At 44.2% G+C, this 16402-nt stretch overlaps 2 protein-coding genes across 7 annotated transcripts in view; one reads left to right on the top strand and one right to left on the bottom strand.

The window, feature by feature from the left end:
• Positions 1–16402, bottom strand: part of CMSS1 (cms1 ribosomal small subunit homolog) — a 383380-nt gene that overhangs the window by 229220 nt on the left and 137758 nt on the right. Inside the window, exon 1 of one of the 3 annotated variants that reach the window (XM_090055875.1) lies at positions 8072–8217. The exons of the other annotated variants lie outside the window; for them this stretch is intronic. The gene's annotated coding sequence lies outside the window, so the exon portion shown is untranslated. Of the gene's footprint in view, positions 1–8071; positions 8218–16402 lie in introns of those variants that run through there. 3 annotated transcript variants of the gene reach the window in all.
• The window catches only part of FILIP1L (filamin A interacting protein 1 like), a 324599-nt gene that overhangs the window by 173214 nt on the left and 134983 nt on the right, over positions 1–16402 (top strand). For all 4 annotated transcript variants that reach the window (XM_090055823.1, XM_090055814.1, XM_090055796.1 and 1 more), the window contains one exon: positions 14449–14734. In XM_090055823.1, coding sequence (XP_089911949.1) covers positions 14465–14734 — 270 coding nt within the window. In that variant the 5' untranslated portion in view covers positions 14449–14464. The remainder of the gene's footprint in view (positions 1–14448; positions 14735–16402) is intronic.

The raw sequence follows: 16402 nt of genomic DNA, 5'->3' as shown, positions 1-16402 counted from the left end.
ACACCAGGACCCTCCATCACTGAAGGTGTTCAAGCAAAAGTTGGACAGCCACTGGTCAGGGATGATCTAGGTGTAACTATGCCTATGTTCTACTATGGGTATTTCCTATACTTTTAGGCTTTGCTGGCTGCCCCTGCCTCCTTCCCTCCCCCCACCCACTTATCCGCTACATTTTTCAGGAGTGTTTTTAAGCCTTCCTCAGAGACACTGGGTGTTGGCTACAGCCAAGGCTGTGGACTTTGACTGGGGTGACCTAATGCTCCTGCTGGGAACAAAGCCAAAGTTTCCTGGCTAGAAAGCCTTATTCCTCTACTCAGCAATGAACTGTAGAGGTTTTGTTTATAGAAGGATATTGGCAACCATGGTGTCATGGTGCAGGATCCCCAGAGATGGTCGTGATGCCCCTAAGACTCTGTGACCATGCCAATCTTGCCCAATGGGCACCCTTTTCCTCACCTAGCACACCTTGCTGGCAATTATAATAAAATAGGGAGGCTGCCCTTGAGTTTACATTTGGACCAGGTCCTGAGGGACACCACTGAATCCTGTGGGTTCTTGGACTCTTTTTGGGTCCCACTCAAAATAGTTGCTTCACGGGACACCCTCAGCCTTATGGGCTAGATCCGTGGCTCCAAAACTGCCACTTTACCACAACCAAAGCCTTGCAGATGGCATTCAAATATTGTCCCTCTGAGGCCTTAGTGTAGCTCAGCCACCTGTCACTGCCGGGCACTCTGCAGCCCTGTCATTACTGCACCCTCTGGCACTGGGGTCTGCTCACCCCCTTTGTCACTGTGCCCCATGATGCTGGGGCCACCACATTGTAGTAGGCTCCAATGAGGCCGCCTCCTCCCCCAAAAAGCTCTGCCCAGTCCACTGGTTTATAAACAACAACCAAAATATAAGCCCCTGGGCTATAACATAATACAACAGCATGCACTGTCCCTTTAAAAGAGTTAAGCTTCCACCCAACCCTTAAGTGCCTTGTGGCCCAGGGTACCTGGTAAGCTCCTGAAGCCCCATTAGGCATATAAGCAGCATATCAGGCAGCCACCAGTGTGTCTGGGCAATTCTTCCCTAGAGGCTCCTTCCCCTGGCTGGTGCCAGAGAACTAACCCCTGCTGGCCTCAGACCTGTGGTTTATATGTACCCAGGGCCCTGCCTTCTTCCAGTCAGCTGACCAGGTGCAGGTGCAGGCTAATTCCCTTGTTATCCCGCTGCCATAGTAACCTACACCCATGAGGTTTCTGCCTGGCTCCTAGGCCCCTCTCCCCAGGCAATTTCTGCTCTTAAAGGAGCAGGCACTTTAGTGCCCTGTGACACATGGTTCCCCCGCTTTATCTGTAGTGGAGTAGGGTATTGGAGCTATGTTGGGTTAGGGTTGATAGCAGTCTTCCACAGAGCTTAGCTCATGTTTGTATGGGATGGTTTGGACAGGGATGATCCTGCCTCAGGCAGGGGACTGAACTAGATGACCTCTGGAGGTCTCTTCCAGCCCTTCTGTGACTGCTTGTACTCTGACATATGAACAATCTCAGTAGGGGAGGGTGCATAATAGTGTGGGTACATTCTACCTTGAAGAGGCATATAAAGCTTACATTCATACTGCCAAAGGTAAAGAGTGCTTCCAAAGCAGTTGAGACAACAGGACAGGAGCAGTTCTGTAGTCTCCTACTTGCAATTTAACATGCATTTGTAGATAAGTGTCAGAATTTAACCAGATGTGGTGTTGGTCTACTGACAATATTGAAACATACTTTTAGTTTTGTATTCATTTACTTTTCCCAGAGTAAGAATTCGGTCTTTCTGTGTACCGCATACCATGCCTAGAACAAGGGAACACAGATTTTGACCAGAACCTCAACATGTTAACATAATGTAGGCCAATAAATAATATGGTTGTCATAATAAGGTTACAGTAAGATTGGAAGGCATCAATCTTAGGCTTGTCCTTTGGCATTCAAAACAAGTAGCCTTGTGATACGAGTCCTGGAGCTGCCATGACAGATGAGTATTCTGCCAATGACAGTAGTCAGTAATAAATGCAACAAACCTAATAATGTTCAACGATGGAATGATCCACTCACACGGACAGATCCTACCTAACCTAATAATTAACAGTTTGGCTTATGCCCTGAATCCAAGTACCAAAACCACTCCCATTTCTTAAAGTTTATTCCTGGAAAGTTTCATCATGAATGTACATGGTTCTCCCTTCTCAAATCTTGGTATGCCCCATTGTTTCTGTGACATCTTCACCATTTGCTTCCTCACCACATGAAATATTAAGTTTCCTGTGAAAAAACTATGTTCATACAAAAATAGGGAAGGAGATAAACAGCCAGGAGCAATAGCAGAGCAGGCTAGGGATTACTTAAATGCTTTAAATCAGCAGGGCCAGATGGGATTCAACCTAGGGTACAGAAGAAGTTGGCTAAGGTAATTTTAGAGCCACTGGCTATCCTCTTCCAAAACTTATGGAGATCAGGTAAGGTCCCAGATGATTGGAAAAGGAAAAATATAGTGGCCATCTTTAAGAAAAGGAAGAAGGAGGATTTGGGGAACTACAGTCCAGTTAGCCTGACCTCAATACCTGGAAAGATTGTAGAGCAGATCCTCAAGGAATCTATTGCGAGGTACTTAGAGGAGAACAATGTGATCTGGAACAGCCAGATTGGATCCACCAAGAGCAAGTTATGCCTGACCAACCTGATTTCTATGATACAGCAACAGGCTCTAGATGAGAGAGCAGTGGATGTGGTATACCTTGGCTTTAGCAAGACTTTTGAAACTGTCTCTCACAACAGTGTCATTAACAAGCTAAGGAAATACAGATTAGATGAAAGTACTGTAACATGGGTATATTTGGATCATCATGATCAACAAATAGTCATCAATAGCTCAACATACAGTTGAGAGGAGGTATCAGGTGGGATTCCACAGGGGTCTGTCCTGGGTCTGTTATTTAATATCTTCAGCAATTATTTGGGTGATGAGATTGAGTACATGCTTAGCAAGTTTTTTGACAACACAAAGTTGGGTAGGAGTTGGCAAGGTAAGGCTAAGATGCAGAATGAGTTGGATAGGCTGGAGAAATGGTCTGCAATCAATCAGATGAGATTCAGCAACCACAAGTGCAAAGTCGTACTTTTGAGATAGAAATGCATGCACAAATACAAACTGAGGAATGACTAGCGAGGGTGCACTACTACAATTACTGATCATAGGATCATGGGAAAGTAGAAAGACAGATCTGGGGAAAGTAGACATCTTATGGTATACAGATTCAGTAGACCATAAGCTGAATATGAGCAGTCAATGTGCTTTTTTTTTTTTTTTTTGGCAACAAAAGACCCAACAGCAGTCCGAGTTGTATTCACAGGAGCGTCACTTGGAAATCAAGTAATTCTTCTACTCTGTCTAATGCTGCTGAGGCCTCACCTGGAATACAGTGCCCAGTTCTGGGCTCCACACTTCAAGAAAGATGTGAAAAGTTTGGGTAGAGTTCACCATAGAGCAATAAAAATTATTAGGGGCCTAGGAGACAAGACTTCCGAGGAAAGGCTGAAAGTACTAGGGTTATTTAGTTTGGAGAAGAGAAGACTAAGGGGAACTCTCATAACAGTCTTCAAATACCTGAAGGGCAATTGCAAGAGAGGATAGAAATGGGCTTTTCTCAGTGGACATAGGAGACAGACCTAGAAGCAATTGCCTCAAGCTGCAGCAGGGGAAATTTTGGTTGGAGACTAGTGAAAAATTTATGACTAGGAGAGTGGTCAGGTATTGGAGCAGGCTACATAGAGAAGTTGTGGAATCTCCATCCTTGGAAACTTTCAAAAGCAGGTTAGACAGACACTGGGCTGGGATGGTTTAGTCAGGAGTGATCCTGCCTTGAACAGGGGGCTGAAGTAGATCAGCGTTTCCCAACCAGCGTGCCACAGAATCTGAGGGGGTGTGGCTACAGGCAGTGATGCCACCATCACCCTGCACCGTCACCGCACCCCAGACAGCCCTGTGCCGATACCCCCCTCCTCTTGCTTGGTGTCTGGCCGCTCACCACCACCCCTTTCCCCCCTTGGCATTCAGAGTTTGCCACCCTCCTCCCTCCCGCTCCATGCTTGGCCAGTGTGCTGTGGGGCAGAAAAGGCTGGGAAACGCTGAACTAGATGCCCTTCTGAGGTCCCTTCCAACACCACTTTCCTATGATCAGTTCTGAATTTGCAATCTGTCAGATTTGCTGGGGGCACAGGCAGACAAACAAATTAAACCAAGTTAAAAGGCAGGGAGATTTACTGAATGACCGTCACTTTGCAGCAAATGGTTTGTGTGGTACTATTCTGCAGTGAAAGCCAAACCAGAGCAAATTACACTTGAAAGAAACAGTTAAGTTACTCCACTTCAACTTCCCCCTACCACAGGTTGGATGCAGTTACTACATACACAGCACTGCGAGCCCCTTCCCTCCTGTCCCCCAGGCTCCAACCAACACTAACTGAACATGTTGTTCTGAACGCCCTTTTCACCTCATTGTTTCCATTCTAGCTTCTCTGTAACCTCTGTTAATTTTAAATATAGGTCATATTTATCTTCAAGTACACTAGAAATATAAGATTTGAATCTTCTTGCTACATAACTGTCTAGAGTCCAGTTAATTTCAGGGTATAAAAAAAGGCTGCATTTAGATATGTAATTACTTAGGTAGGAATATTTTCTTTTCATGTAGCACTATTTTCAGCTTTTGCTTTGGACAATGCTGTAACTACAGAGTAATTCTATTCTTAAAGCTAAATTACAGCAGCTAAATAATAAATATTAGGCAACCAGCAGCATCTTAAAATAATGATAACTGCATCTTACACTATAAAAAGGGAGAAAATTCTACGGTTCTATTAACGTAACATTGCAGAATAGCTGAAATTAGAGCAGCTGCATTATTTCAATGTGCTTTACCAAAGATACCACATATGCACAGGCTAGGATCACATCTGTGTTCAAAGGGGAATAGAGAATAAAGTACCCATAGTTCCAAAAGTTTACAAGATTGCTTTCTAACAGTTTTCTCTAACACGTTAAAAACATTTCTCCTCATTGAAGAACAAGTTCCATGCGGAGTTCAAAATATCAGAAAGAACCCATATAAAGTATTTAAATTTAAACTAAGCATGTGAATAATAATACTCTTTTTACACTATGATACCTCAAGAGCAACTGAATTGAATCAGACAACCTCCCTTCAACTAGCCTATAGGAGTACGACATAGATTAATGTTCCTTCTCCCCAAATCTACAAGTTCCTGAGAAACAGAATCCGTCTGGCATAGCCATCTCTGCTACAGCCAAACAATAATGCGCATCTAGTTTCAGAACCACTGTAACTCCAAGCCATGCTCCCTCTGAAGTCAACAGCAAAATCCCAAGTGAGCCAAATACAGAGATAAATCTAGATAAAGGTCTACCCGCTTCCAGCTTCCTATGTCCAACTTTGTGTGAAGCATGCATGTGTATGTGTGTCTTCACATGCATACACACACATGCATCACACACACACACACACACACACACACACACACACACACAAAGGAAATACTTCACATTGCCCAAGTGTGACCTACTTAATACCTACAGGAATTTCAGCTAGTACAACACACTAAGGAACAGGAAAGCCGGTGGGTTTAGAAAGAAGAGCAATCAATAGAAAGGTGCAAGATAAAGTCTGTATGTATAGGAGAAGGTCTGCATTAGCAGAGGCCAGAAGTAAGTGTACATTACAGCATTTCAGATTAATCTGAATTTGAACACTGACTTCAAGAAGAAATGGATTGGGCTTTGTAAGAGTGTTGTCAATTGGGAAAAGGTTTACAATTTTGCCAGTTAACTTTGATCTAATAACAATGTACAGAAGGGCTGGTAGTGTTCGACTGGAAGCGCACCTCTTTCAACACATTATACATCAATTAAAAATGAGTGCTTAAAGTTTACATGTTAAAACACATTTTGGGTATGTGAAGTGTGCATTCAGAGTGCTGGTGCTGTGGACAGCAGTTCTCAAGTTACCACAGTATCAACATGAGATCATTCTTATATTGGTGATTCTTGAACAACAGTGAATCACCCAATACTGCTGCTGGCAGGAGGAGGGCTGGCTAGACACATGCTGCTGGCACACTCTGTTTCCAGATGCGACATTGCACTTGGAAACTAAAACTGTTACAATTACAGTCCCCGCCACGGAAAATGCCCAGGGCTAATGAAGGCAGCCATGCATATTAGAAGTGCTAACCATGTGCTATCCCTGCAAATCTTAGTGATAAAAGTCATTATTTATGTCATGTTAAATGTGCTGGCTATTTTGTGCCGTCTAGTATACGCATAGTTTTTGACACTAATGCCAGTCATATCATCCACATTCTATGGCTATTAGCCCAATGAGCAGTTAGAAGTGGTAGGACTGTGTATCTTAATACTAACATGTAATGATAGCTGCTACAGCAGTAATTCTGTACCTTTTTATTGCTGAGTCATCCCAAGATAAACGCAAGGCATTCCTCAGAAAATGCTACCTCTTAGTTTTCACTCTTTCTTTGACTATAGAAAAATAAGAGAGTGGTGTTTCTGTTGCAAAAAACTATGGATTTTTTGTCTGAAATCTCTGGGTTTATCTTGTGAATCCTACTTGCAAACCTAACAGTGCTAACACTGTGGCACCTTACAGCTCCTGTGAAAGGATCTTGTGATGCCCTGGTTGAGAATTACCATGCAACAGGAATATAATAATGGCTGCTTGTAGACATTTAAAAAAAAGACCAAAAAATCAGTGCTTTACTTTAAACTCTGTGCCAAGCCCAGCACATGCCCAGCAGAGGCACTGTGTTAGCTTAGGCCTGGCTCACCCAACATCTGCATAGATCAGGTGCTTTAGGTGGGGCTTTTTGGGCTCTTTTATTTAATAGCTTGAATCAATAGATTGAATCAGCTGTTAGATAAAAATGCCAAAAAGTCCCACTGAAGTGTCTGATCTGTAAAGACGCTGTGGAGCCACGTTAAAGTAACATGCTGCTTCTTCCAGTAAAGCACTTTTTTTTTTGGGGGGGGGGGGGAGTGTTTAACATCTGCAAGCAGCTTTTATGTGCTTGTGAACAAAAAGAGCTTGTCCACATACTCATGAATGAGAAAGGAAGTGATCCATGTAAAGGAAAAGGTGACTGCTGGGACCACTGCTAGAGACGATGGCATTCTCAAAATGTTTTGTCTATTAAGATGAAAAATGTTGAGACTCCTGATTTGTATGCTAAAGGCTACAATTCAGTAAATATGTAGTTACTGCATGTGTACAGTATGTGCAATATTCTATTTATTTTTTTAAAGGCAGCTCTCTTGAACTGTGAACTGTTGGTAAGACCGGAGATGCAGGATTTTGAAAGAGATACTAAGACTAAGTACCAGTTCACACAAGTACTAGCTGTCACACAACTAGATTAGCAAGAAAAACCTCAAGCTGTTTGCTTACTCTCTCTCCCTTTGAATTGATTCCCTGGTATTTGCGTGCATCATGCCAAGAGGCTCAATTGTAGGGAGCAAGCTGAAAAGCTCCCCTGCATCTCATTCTCTTGGATAATTAATTCCCTACCTTGCAGATTCTGCACAGGAATGGAAACACTTGCCAAATCCTTGAGAGCCCCCATGTGTTGCCTGTTTCAAGAAAAAAAAGCTTGCTTGTTCCCTCTCTTTCCATTTATTCCTAGGCCTATACCCCAAAACAGTCCATAAAACCAGTGTGATGACGGCCCTGATGAGATAATCTTTTAAGGTAAAACCAAAACATCCTTCTGGAGACGGGCCATGACAATGTTGTCATGCAAGTTCTCTGGACAGTAGCCAATCCAAAAAGAAAATGCTTCATTGTGGAAGTGGTGTTGATCTACCAGAAAGCACAGTCTTCATGCAGGAAAGGAGAAAAAGTCATTAAGCACAGAAATATATCAAGCCAGAAAGCTTTGATGTCAGGAAAATCCTCAGGGGGCATTACTTAGACTGTCATATGTAGCAGTTCTCACTAATAAGAAACTCTTACCATCTCTTAAGACAATTCTAGCTGGTGCCTTCCTCTTTCATAAGGGCCTCCTGATAGTTGCCTCATGCCAAAGGTCAGACTCTGGTCATTCAGGCTCTCACAGAGTATCAGCATGGAGAGAAAGCCTTGGCCCAGTGCTGCAGCTCTTTAAAAAGGCAGGTTTGCTCAGGGGGGAGGGAAGAAAGGGATAGGAGGGGCCAGGTGGGGAAGGGGCCTGCCTTTCAGTTGAAGTAATCTGACTATATCCCTTTAAGAGAAATTTTTAAAAAACCCCACATAATTCCTTTTTTAGTCACAGGCTCCTGGAAAGAATGACAAACTCTCAATAATCCAGGATCCTTACCATGGGAATAACAGAAGATTTGCTCCTGTGAGAGAATTTGTTAGTTCATAAGTCAATCTGTACTAAAGAGAACATGCTTACGGGAAAAACAGGGTAGGAGAGGAAGAATGGATGGCTGTCTCTTAAAGCCCTTTGGTGTCTATGGTGAAGTCATCTCTGCAGGATATTTCAGTCTTTCCCATTAAAAAAAAGAGCAGGGATTTCTGAGCCACCTGCTTGTTTGCTGCTGCCAAAGAGACAAATGTAGTTTCGCCTCCCTTTCAATACAACTTGAGAGGGTGGAGATCGAGTTAACATGATAGAAACATTCAGTCGTTTTGTCATGTGGCTCTTAAGGAGAGCATATTTTTATCCCACAGATTACTTGTCCATCAATGAGCGCTGAATTTCTTCTTTATATGTAAAAAAGGCAGCTTACATGTTTGGACATAAAAGAGCAACTTCTTTTAAAAGCACAAAGAGATGGGGACATTAAATCCTTGGCTTATTTGAAGAAATTACTTCCCAACAGGAGAGAGCAAGAGCAGGAGTGAGAGTAAATGAAGGTAGCAGTAAAAAATGCTCTCACTTCTCTGTCAGTGTGACCAGCATAGGTCTATAGAGCTGCACTGCATCAGGTAAGCAGGAGCACAATCACCCTACCACAGAAGACAAGATGTCTGAAAACCACTACCAGGGATGCAGATCCTATGTAATGCAAAGGCAGTGAATGCCTACCCAGCCAGCAGGAGCTCTGATGCAAGGGGCATACCTTGCACCAGCCCTCCTCCTCTCCTCTAACACCAGCTACCAGCTTTCACTCTGAGCTGCTATGGTACTATTCCAGCTAATGGTACAGAGAAATATCCTCTTGAACACCTGATCATCTGAACTGGGATGCCCTCCCACCCTTCTATCACAGCCTTGCCAGGTCTGCTGGACCTCCTTCTGACTAAGACCCCAGGACAGGCACCTGCAACTTCTAGAGCTCCTGCAGGAGCCCCTGGTCCATAATCTATCCTAACAGCACACACACCAAGCTGAGCTTCTGGAAACCTCATTGTTTCCCTGGTATGGTCACACACCATCAAGCTGATCCACCTCCTCAACTGAGCCCAGTTCCCCTGGCACTCAGCAAAAGCATCAGCCAACCAGCTGGGCCTGTACTTTGTCCACTTTGCTTTGTGCCTCTTGGCTGAAGTGAAAGCTGCTGTCCCCACAGATGCACTTGCTGCCTTAGATAACCACCTTTGCACATAGTGAGCCCTCCCTAATGGCAGCTTGCTAGACAAACCCTGCCCCCTTCCATTGCTGCCTATTTTTCCAACCATGGAGAATTGGGAGAGTAGCAGGCCCGGTATCCTGCTGTCCCTCCTTGTGCCCAATAAGAACACTGGTGGGATCTGCTTTGCGATCCACGTCTTCACTGTCCACCTTGACATAACCTACGCACAGAGCCTAGAGGCAGCAACACAAGAGCAATGCCACCCTGTACAATCTGCCCACTGCCAAGAAAACAGGTGACCTCCAGTGGCAACTGCTGCACAGGGCCTCAGTCATAGGCACCTCTCTGTCCACCACCTAGACCCAACAGTTTTGGTGGCCTGCTCTTTCTGTGAGGAGGAGGTAGAAGAGACACCTTCCTGGACTCTTCCATACTGTTACAGGATCTTTCCCTGGTCGGGCTTACCACAGATCACGAATAGGCGGGAGAACAGTGAACAGGCTTGGTAGCTTTTATTACTGAATATCAATGTAGCCACGCAGTGGCTAGAACTCACCACGCCTCACACGCCCTAATGGTGCGTGAGACTGATGAACCTGGCTGGTGAGTGGTTTCTGGGGTTTCAGGTCGCCGGGGTCAGGCGGGTCCTTGCGTCCTCCTTCAGTTGGCCACTCCGAAGGCCGATCCGTGTCCGTATTAATCTGCCGTGAATCGTTCCGAGTCCGCTGGATGCAGAAAGGACCCTGACGATGAGGTCCAGGCTCCTTTTATAGCTTAGGTGATGTGCAGTGGTGTGATTGTGTGAGGCACCTTTCGATAGGCCCATGGCACTGACTGACTCACGCTGGACTCCGCCTTGTGCAAAGCTCTAGCTACCGCTTATCTCTTACATTGATGGCAGAAAAACAACTATGGTCTGCCTAGCAACTGTTATATAACTCTGTGTAACTCTTCTGATTGGCAAACATGGCCACTTAACAAACATAGTGATCACAACACATACCTCCCTAGACTGCCGCTGGCTGCAGCCACTCTTTGCTGACCATAGAACCCTCTTTGGCACACTAGAGTTACGTTTCTCTGAGACCATGTATATTTTCACTATCCTATACTAAACAGCCAAGGGGAGCATGCTCTGCCTGGCCAATTTCCTGCTGGGCTAGACCAAGATGGTAACCCTGAAAAGCTGCAGAAGCCAACTCGTGGGGGCCTACTTCAATGATATCCTTCAACTCTTCCATTTCTTGGTCTAGGCACGCATCACATTTGAGTTTGGACACTTCACCTTGCAACAAAATGTGAATCAGTTTGTGTCATGCTGGTCCATCAAGGGGATATGCACTGAAAGATGGAAGATGTACTGCTAGTCCTAAACATGTAACCCCATGAAGGGTATTGAGGGGGAAGGAGATTCAATCTCTCATGACATGCTTTTTTGTTGCTGGAAGGACTGCACACTTTTGCACTTTTACCTTTCGGGGGGGTTTGTACAACAAATTTGTAATAAAGGTTTACAAAAGTCAATATGTATGTGTCACCTTATGGACACACATACATTTTGACTTTTATATAATACATATAAAATATATATATTACAGCCTGAATTAGCTCCAAGACAACCTCTAGAAGAGATCTGAGATGAGGCTAACATTGCCTCTACACCATAAACTGCCACCTACACTACATATGGGAAGAATATATTTTTAACCATGTTGCAAGTCATTTCTGCTGTAACTGGGTTGCCTTAACACAATCATTGTAATGCAGACTGGCTAAGACAGACATGCAAAGGGCAAATGTTTCCACTTGTTAAGCTAACACGCAAAGTCCTGACTTTGGAGAGATGACAGACCCTTCAGGGTGCTGGGAAACAATTGATATTCAGAAACTTCATGGGACTATTAAAATCCTGACCTCTAAAAATAGTTTCTGTTAATTAATTTTTATGCAGATGGAAAAAGTTGGTAAATGTAAAAATGGTAAAAAGCAAAAGTGGAAAGTTTAAAATGACATTCTTCCAACTTACAAGGTACACTGGGATCATTCACAAGTTAAGTCATCTTACAGAACACCAACATGATATGCAGTACAGTGGATTATCTCTCTGCAGTGGTGACAAAGCATTAGGCAGCAGCCAATGTTCTGTCTAAACTGTCAAGAGCACTGCAAGGCTCAGTCATTAGACCATGTTGAACTGTAAGGAGAAAAGGTTTTCTAACCATCTGAAAGAGAAAGGGAAGAATTTCAAGGTGGACAGTTGAGGTCTACTTTTTCCCAATTCTGCAGCAATTTTTTGATGGGTTCTTAAACATGAAAACTGTCCGCAGTAACATGTTTCTTTTGAATGATCCTTCTTGTACTACAAGCCAAAGATGTGACTTTTCCATAATACAAAGTTAACTGACAGGATGACTACCAAATTTGAGAGCAAAGGGAAATTGCTCATGCAACCAGCAGCATACTTTCTGTGTTACGATTGTTCTTTTTACCAACTCACACAGCTATAATGTGCAACTGTAACACAGTTACTCAACACACCTACAAAAGAAAAACAGCATATTATGCATAGAATTCTTCACCTTTTCTGCACAAATAAAACTGTTTTCTCCCACATATGTTATAGCATTTGGGTTAAATCCCAGTCCCTTCTTACAAATATGTTATACCCAAAACGTGCAGGAAGAGAACAAACAAGCCAAAACTCCCTGATTCATCCCTTTTCAGTCCCAGAAGAGACATTCTAAGGTGAAGACTAAAGTCATTAGACACTGCTTGCACATTTTAGCACCATCCTTCCTTGTTGTGACCGTCTCATCTTAAGTGACTCTCATGAAGAATAACTGAAGAGGAGGGAAGCAGAGGTGGGAGACTACATGGGGCCTACAGCAGGGTGAGAAAATACTGTAAGGTGTTATTTGAACAATACTTGATGCTTATATTGCACTTTTCCCTTTCAGCTCTTGAAGGACTTTACAAGAAGTGAGTAATATACTGTTCAGATTATAAACTGATGCCACATTTTCAAGTTCCATTTTAGGAAAAAACCAGCTTTTTCCCTGGAGATAAATTTGACAGCTCTGGATAAAAGTCCTTGAAATGCTATTGCTCTTACAAAAATCCCACGTGAGAATTAAATAATGATGGAAAGGGCACTAAAATACTAAAATAAAAATGCACAGAAAAAAAATCTGATTTGATATTTTTATGACATGCACAAACATATAGTAAAATCTTTGCTCTCCAACATTTAACAAACCAGAAATTCCATTAATGGGAGTTTGTACATGGTGGTGGCGGTCACCACCCACCACCCCGCTCTTCTCATTCTAAGTGGTCAAGCAAGGAGTGAGGACAGATTTGGTGGTCAGAAAGATATCTTTTATTGAACAAGCAGTGCAAGGGAGCTCACTGATAAAAAGTACCAACAAAAGTTGAAAAGAGGGGGAACAGAAGAGTTGTGGCTGCATACCAGAGTGGCCAGCTGGATACCAGAATCGGGGGAAGAGGGGGCAAGAAACGAAGTGTGGGATACCTTAAGGACTGACCATCAAATGCTTGGTGTCCACACTTAACACTGAACCAGAGCACTGTGAGCTGGTACTTGATTTTTGAGGTATATTTTGAACCATTTCAGGAGGCTTTCAACCAATTTAACAGGCTTCTATGCCTGCCAGCTTCAGGTTTAAACTGCATTTCAACCATTCTAAGCACAGTGGCCACTGACAGATGTGCAGCTCCCCTCTAACTCATGGTGCTTCACAAAAGGAGTCATAAGTTACAATGACCCACCGACTCAACAGATATTCGCTGTTTGGTCTGGGAAATGGAAGGGAGGGGAGAAGGGGAGGGGAGAAGGGGGGGGGACAAGAGAGGAAATCAAGCTCCACTTTGGAGCCAATCCAGAGGAGAGAGGCTGATGTCTGCCTGTCTCTCCTTGAGCCCCACTCCCTCCCTCCCAGCTCCAGTGCTGTCTTTAGGATGGGGGGCAGGGAAGGGGAAGGAGCTCCATCTGGAGTTTGTCCAGCCTGGACTGGAGGGTGGGGAGTGTGGATTGGAGCACCCCAACTCGGGGAATCTACCCACCCCACCCTCCAGCACAGGTTGGGCAAACCCCTGGATGGAGCTCCTTCTCCTTCCTTCCCCCGCTTCCATCCAGAAAACAGCAATGGGGGCAGGGCTGGGCTGCACCAGCCCAGTTCTGCTCCCAGGCAGGGACAAACAGAAGTTAATGAAGGTGCTCCACTATGGAGTGTCTTCATCTGAACCCTCATTAAAATAGGGTTAATTTGACCCTTAAGTGGGCACTTTTAAAGTGCTCTGCAGCTATGCACTTCTATCACAGCACAGTTGCAGAGCACAACAAATATAACTTCTGTCTGTGCCTTATGTGTGACCATGTCTTTACAATGCCACACTACCCTACCTTCTGCCTGGCTCCAGACTAACACAACCAACCACCTCTCTGTATTTAACACTAAAATTGGGGTATTATGCAATTCAAAAGGTACATCCCTGGAGCATGAGTAAGGAGTGAAGCTTTCTGTTCATCACAATGAAACTCACCCCAGAGCAGAGGGTCCTTATAAGACTCAATACATAACTCAAGACTGGTATTTTAGTTGTTAGAGCAATATTAATTTCAGTGCAGTGGTTTCACACAAGGTCCTATGGACCATTAATACTCTTAGTGCAGGATTTTAAGCCCACTCAAGGGGCACCTGGAGACCTATGCAGAACTTCTATTCTGGGATGAATTACACTTTGCATAAATACCAGACATTTTCTACAACCTAATTAGTGAGATATTTAATTTTTCTCTCTTCTCTATAGTTTCAGAGATATAAAAATGCGCTCCAGAAGTAACAGCACAGAAATTCCAGACAAATCAAAACAGTGCCAGCAAAGGCAAAGAGATCACCATAAGGAAGATACTGTTTTCACGGGGATAGTAAATACAAAAAAGGGAAAGAAGGAGAATGACTATACAGCACAAAGTAGCACTATACCAAGAAGCCCCACGTCTGAAAATAAACAAAGAAGCTATTCCAAGCAAGGAGAGGACCTTTCTCGAGATGATCTCCTATTTCTTCTCAGTGTCCTTGAGGGTGAATTGCAGGTGAATTATTTTCTTGTTTTATATTCCATAAATTCACCTCTTATACACAGTCTATCCTTTGTATATAATCTGTTGAAAATGGATGGTGCTTCTTTTGTTTCTGTTTTCTTTGTTTTTAGACACTGTGTCCTTTTAAAGTATTGCATAAGCACAAATGCAAAATTGTAAAAATACATCCAAATACCAGAAAAAAAATCTATCACCCCTGAAGAAGTCAGAGATCTTCACAGCTTATCCCAAAACATATTAAACTTAAAAAACATCAGTTGACACAATGGGAAAATCTTTGTAATGCAACTTTTAATAGTTTTCTGAAACTGAAGAACCAATAAAAAGTTTATACCACGCAATCCCCTCTCACCATGTAGTCTATGACATTTGTTATAGAACAGGTTATTATATGAATGCCTTTGGAGACTAAAAACTTTTATTGGAGCTATTACCAGGATTCCTTGTCTTATAAAGATACGTGCACTGCTTACTCTGAGTACAACTCTACAGGGCTAAGGAGAAGTAAAATAACCCTTTAAAGGGCACATCTACATGTGAATATGCTACTGGATGGTTTTACTCCAGAGTAATTTACTTTGGAGTAAACCTACCCTAGGCAGGCATCTACACATGCACCCATTTGGGAACAGATTTGCTACTTCTGGCAACAGTTGCTCCTGCCCACTTTGGCCCTACACAGGCCCCGTGCAGCAGTCAGGGGGAGCTCTAGGCTCCCCCAAGGTGCTAGCCCAGGGGCTGGTAAGGAGCACAGGGCCAGGAAACAGCCATCTCCTGGCAGGGACTGGCAAATTGCTCCCTGCCCCTGGGAGCTGCCTGCTGCTGGGGTGGACCCTAGTGGCAGAGCCCAGGCAGGGATAATGTTTCCCTGCCCTGGCAACAGGGAGGTCCTGGCCCTGCCTCCTCAATCAGGGGCAGGGGGCTTAGCAACTGGGGACTCACTGCTAGCTGCCCCACCTACAGATCAGGTCATGGGGCTGGGACCTGTCTCTCCCCCATAGCTCTTTCCAAGCCCTGTGCCTCAATTGCCCAATCTGGGCATAGAGCTGGGAAAAAGCTATGGGGCTGGGACCTGCTCCCAACTGGGACAATTCCCATTCACCCCTGGGCTGCATGGGAAAGTCTGAATATGCAGCCCAGAGCTAGCTCAGGACTGGCCAAAACAGGACAGTCCCCAGTCAGCTCCAGGCTGTATGTGCAGTCTTTCTGTACACCCTGAGGCTGGCCAGGAACTGTCCCCATCAGGGGCAGGTCTCAGCCAGCTCCAGCCTGGCCAGGGAACTCTCCCCATGCAGAGAGCTCCCTGCCTCTGCTCCATGATCACAGGGATGCTGGGGCAGGGGGACACTGTCCCTGCCCCAGCTCCAGTGGTAGAACCTGCCCCGGCAGCAGGCAGCTCCCAGGGGCAGGAAGCAATCTCTCATCCCCTGCTGCCAGACTGATCAGGAGCAAATTTGCTTTCAGTCAGCCATCTACACATGCCTTACTATGCAGTAATTACTTGGCAGTTAATTTGCTAGTTGCATTTGCAGGTAGCAAATTAACTGCCAAGTAGAATAAATTACTGCACAGTAAGGGTATACATGTGTAGACAGTGATGCTTACTATACAGTAATTTGCTCTACTGCACAGTAAAGTGTTTCACTTACATGTGCCCAA

The sequence above is a fragment of the Crocodylus siamensis genome, chromosome 1 (assembly GCF_052110815.1).
Source record: "Crocodylus siamensis isolate JL-2025a chromosome 1, ASM5211081v1, whole genome shotgun sequence".
NCBI lineage: Eukaryota > Metazoa > Chordata > Crocodylia > Crocodylidae > Crocodylus > Crocodylus siamensis.
This window is presented reverse-complemented; position numbering and strand designations above follow the sequence as displayed.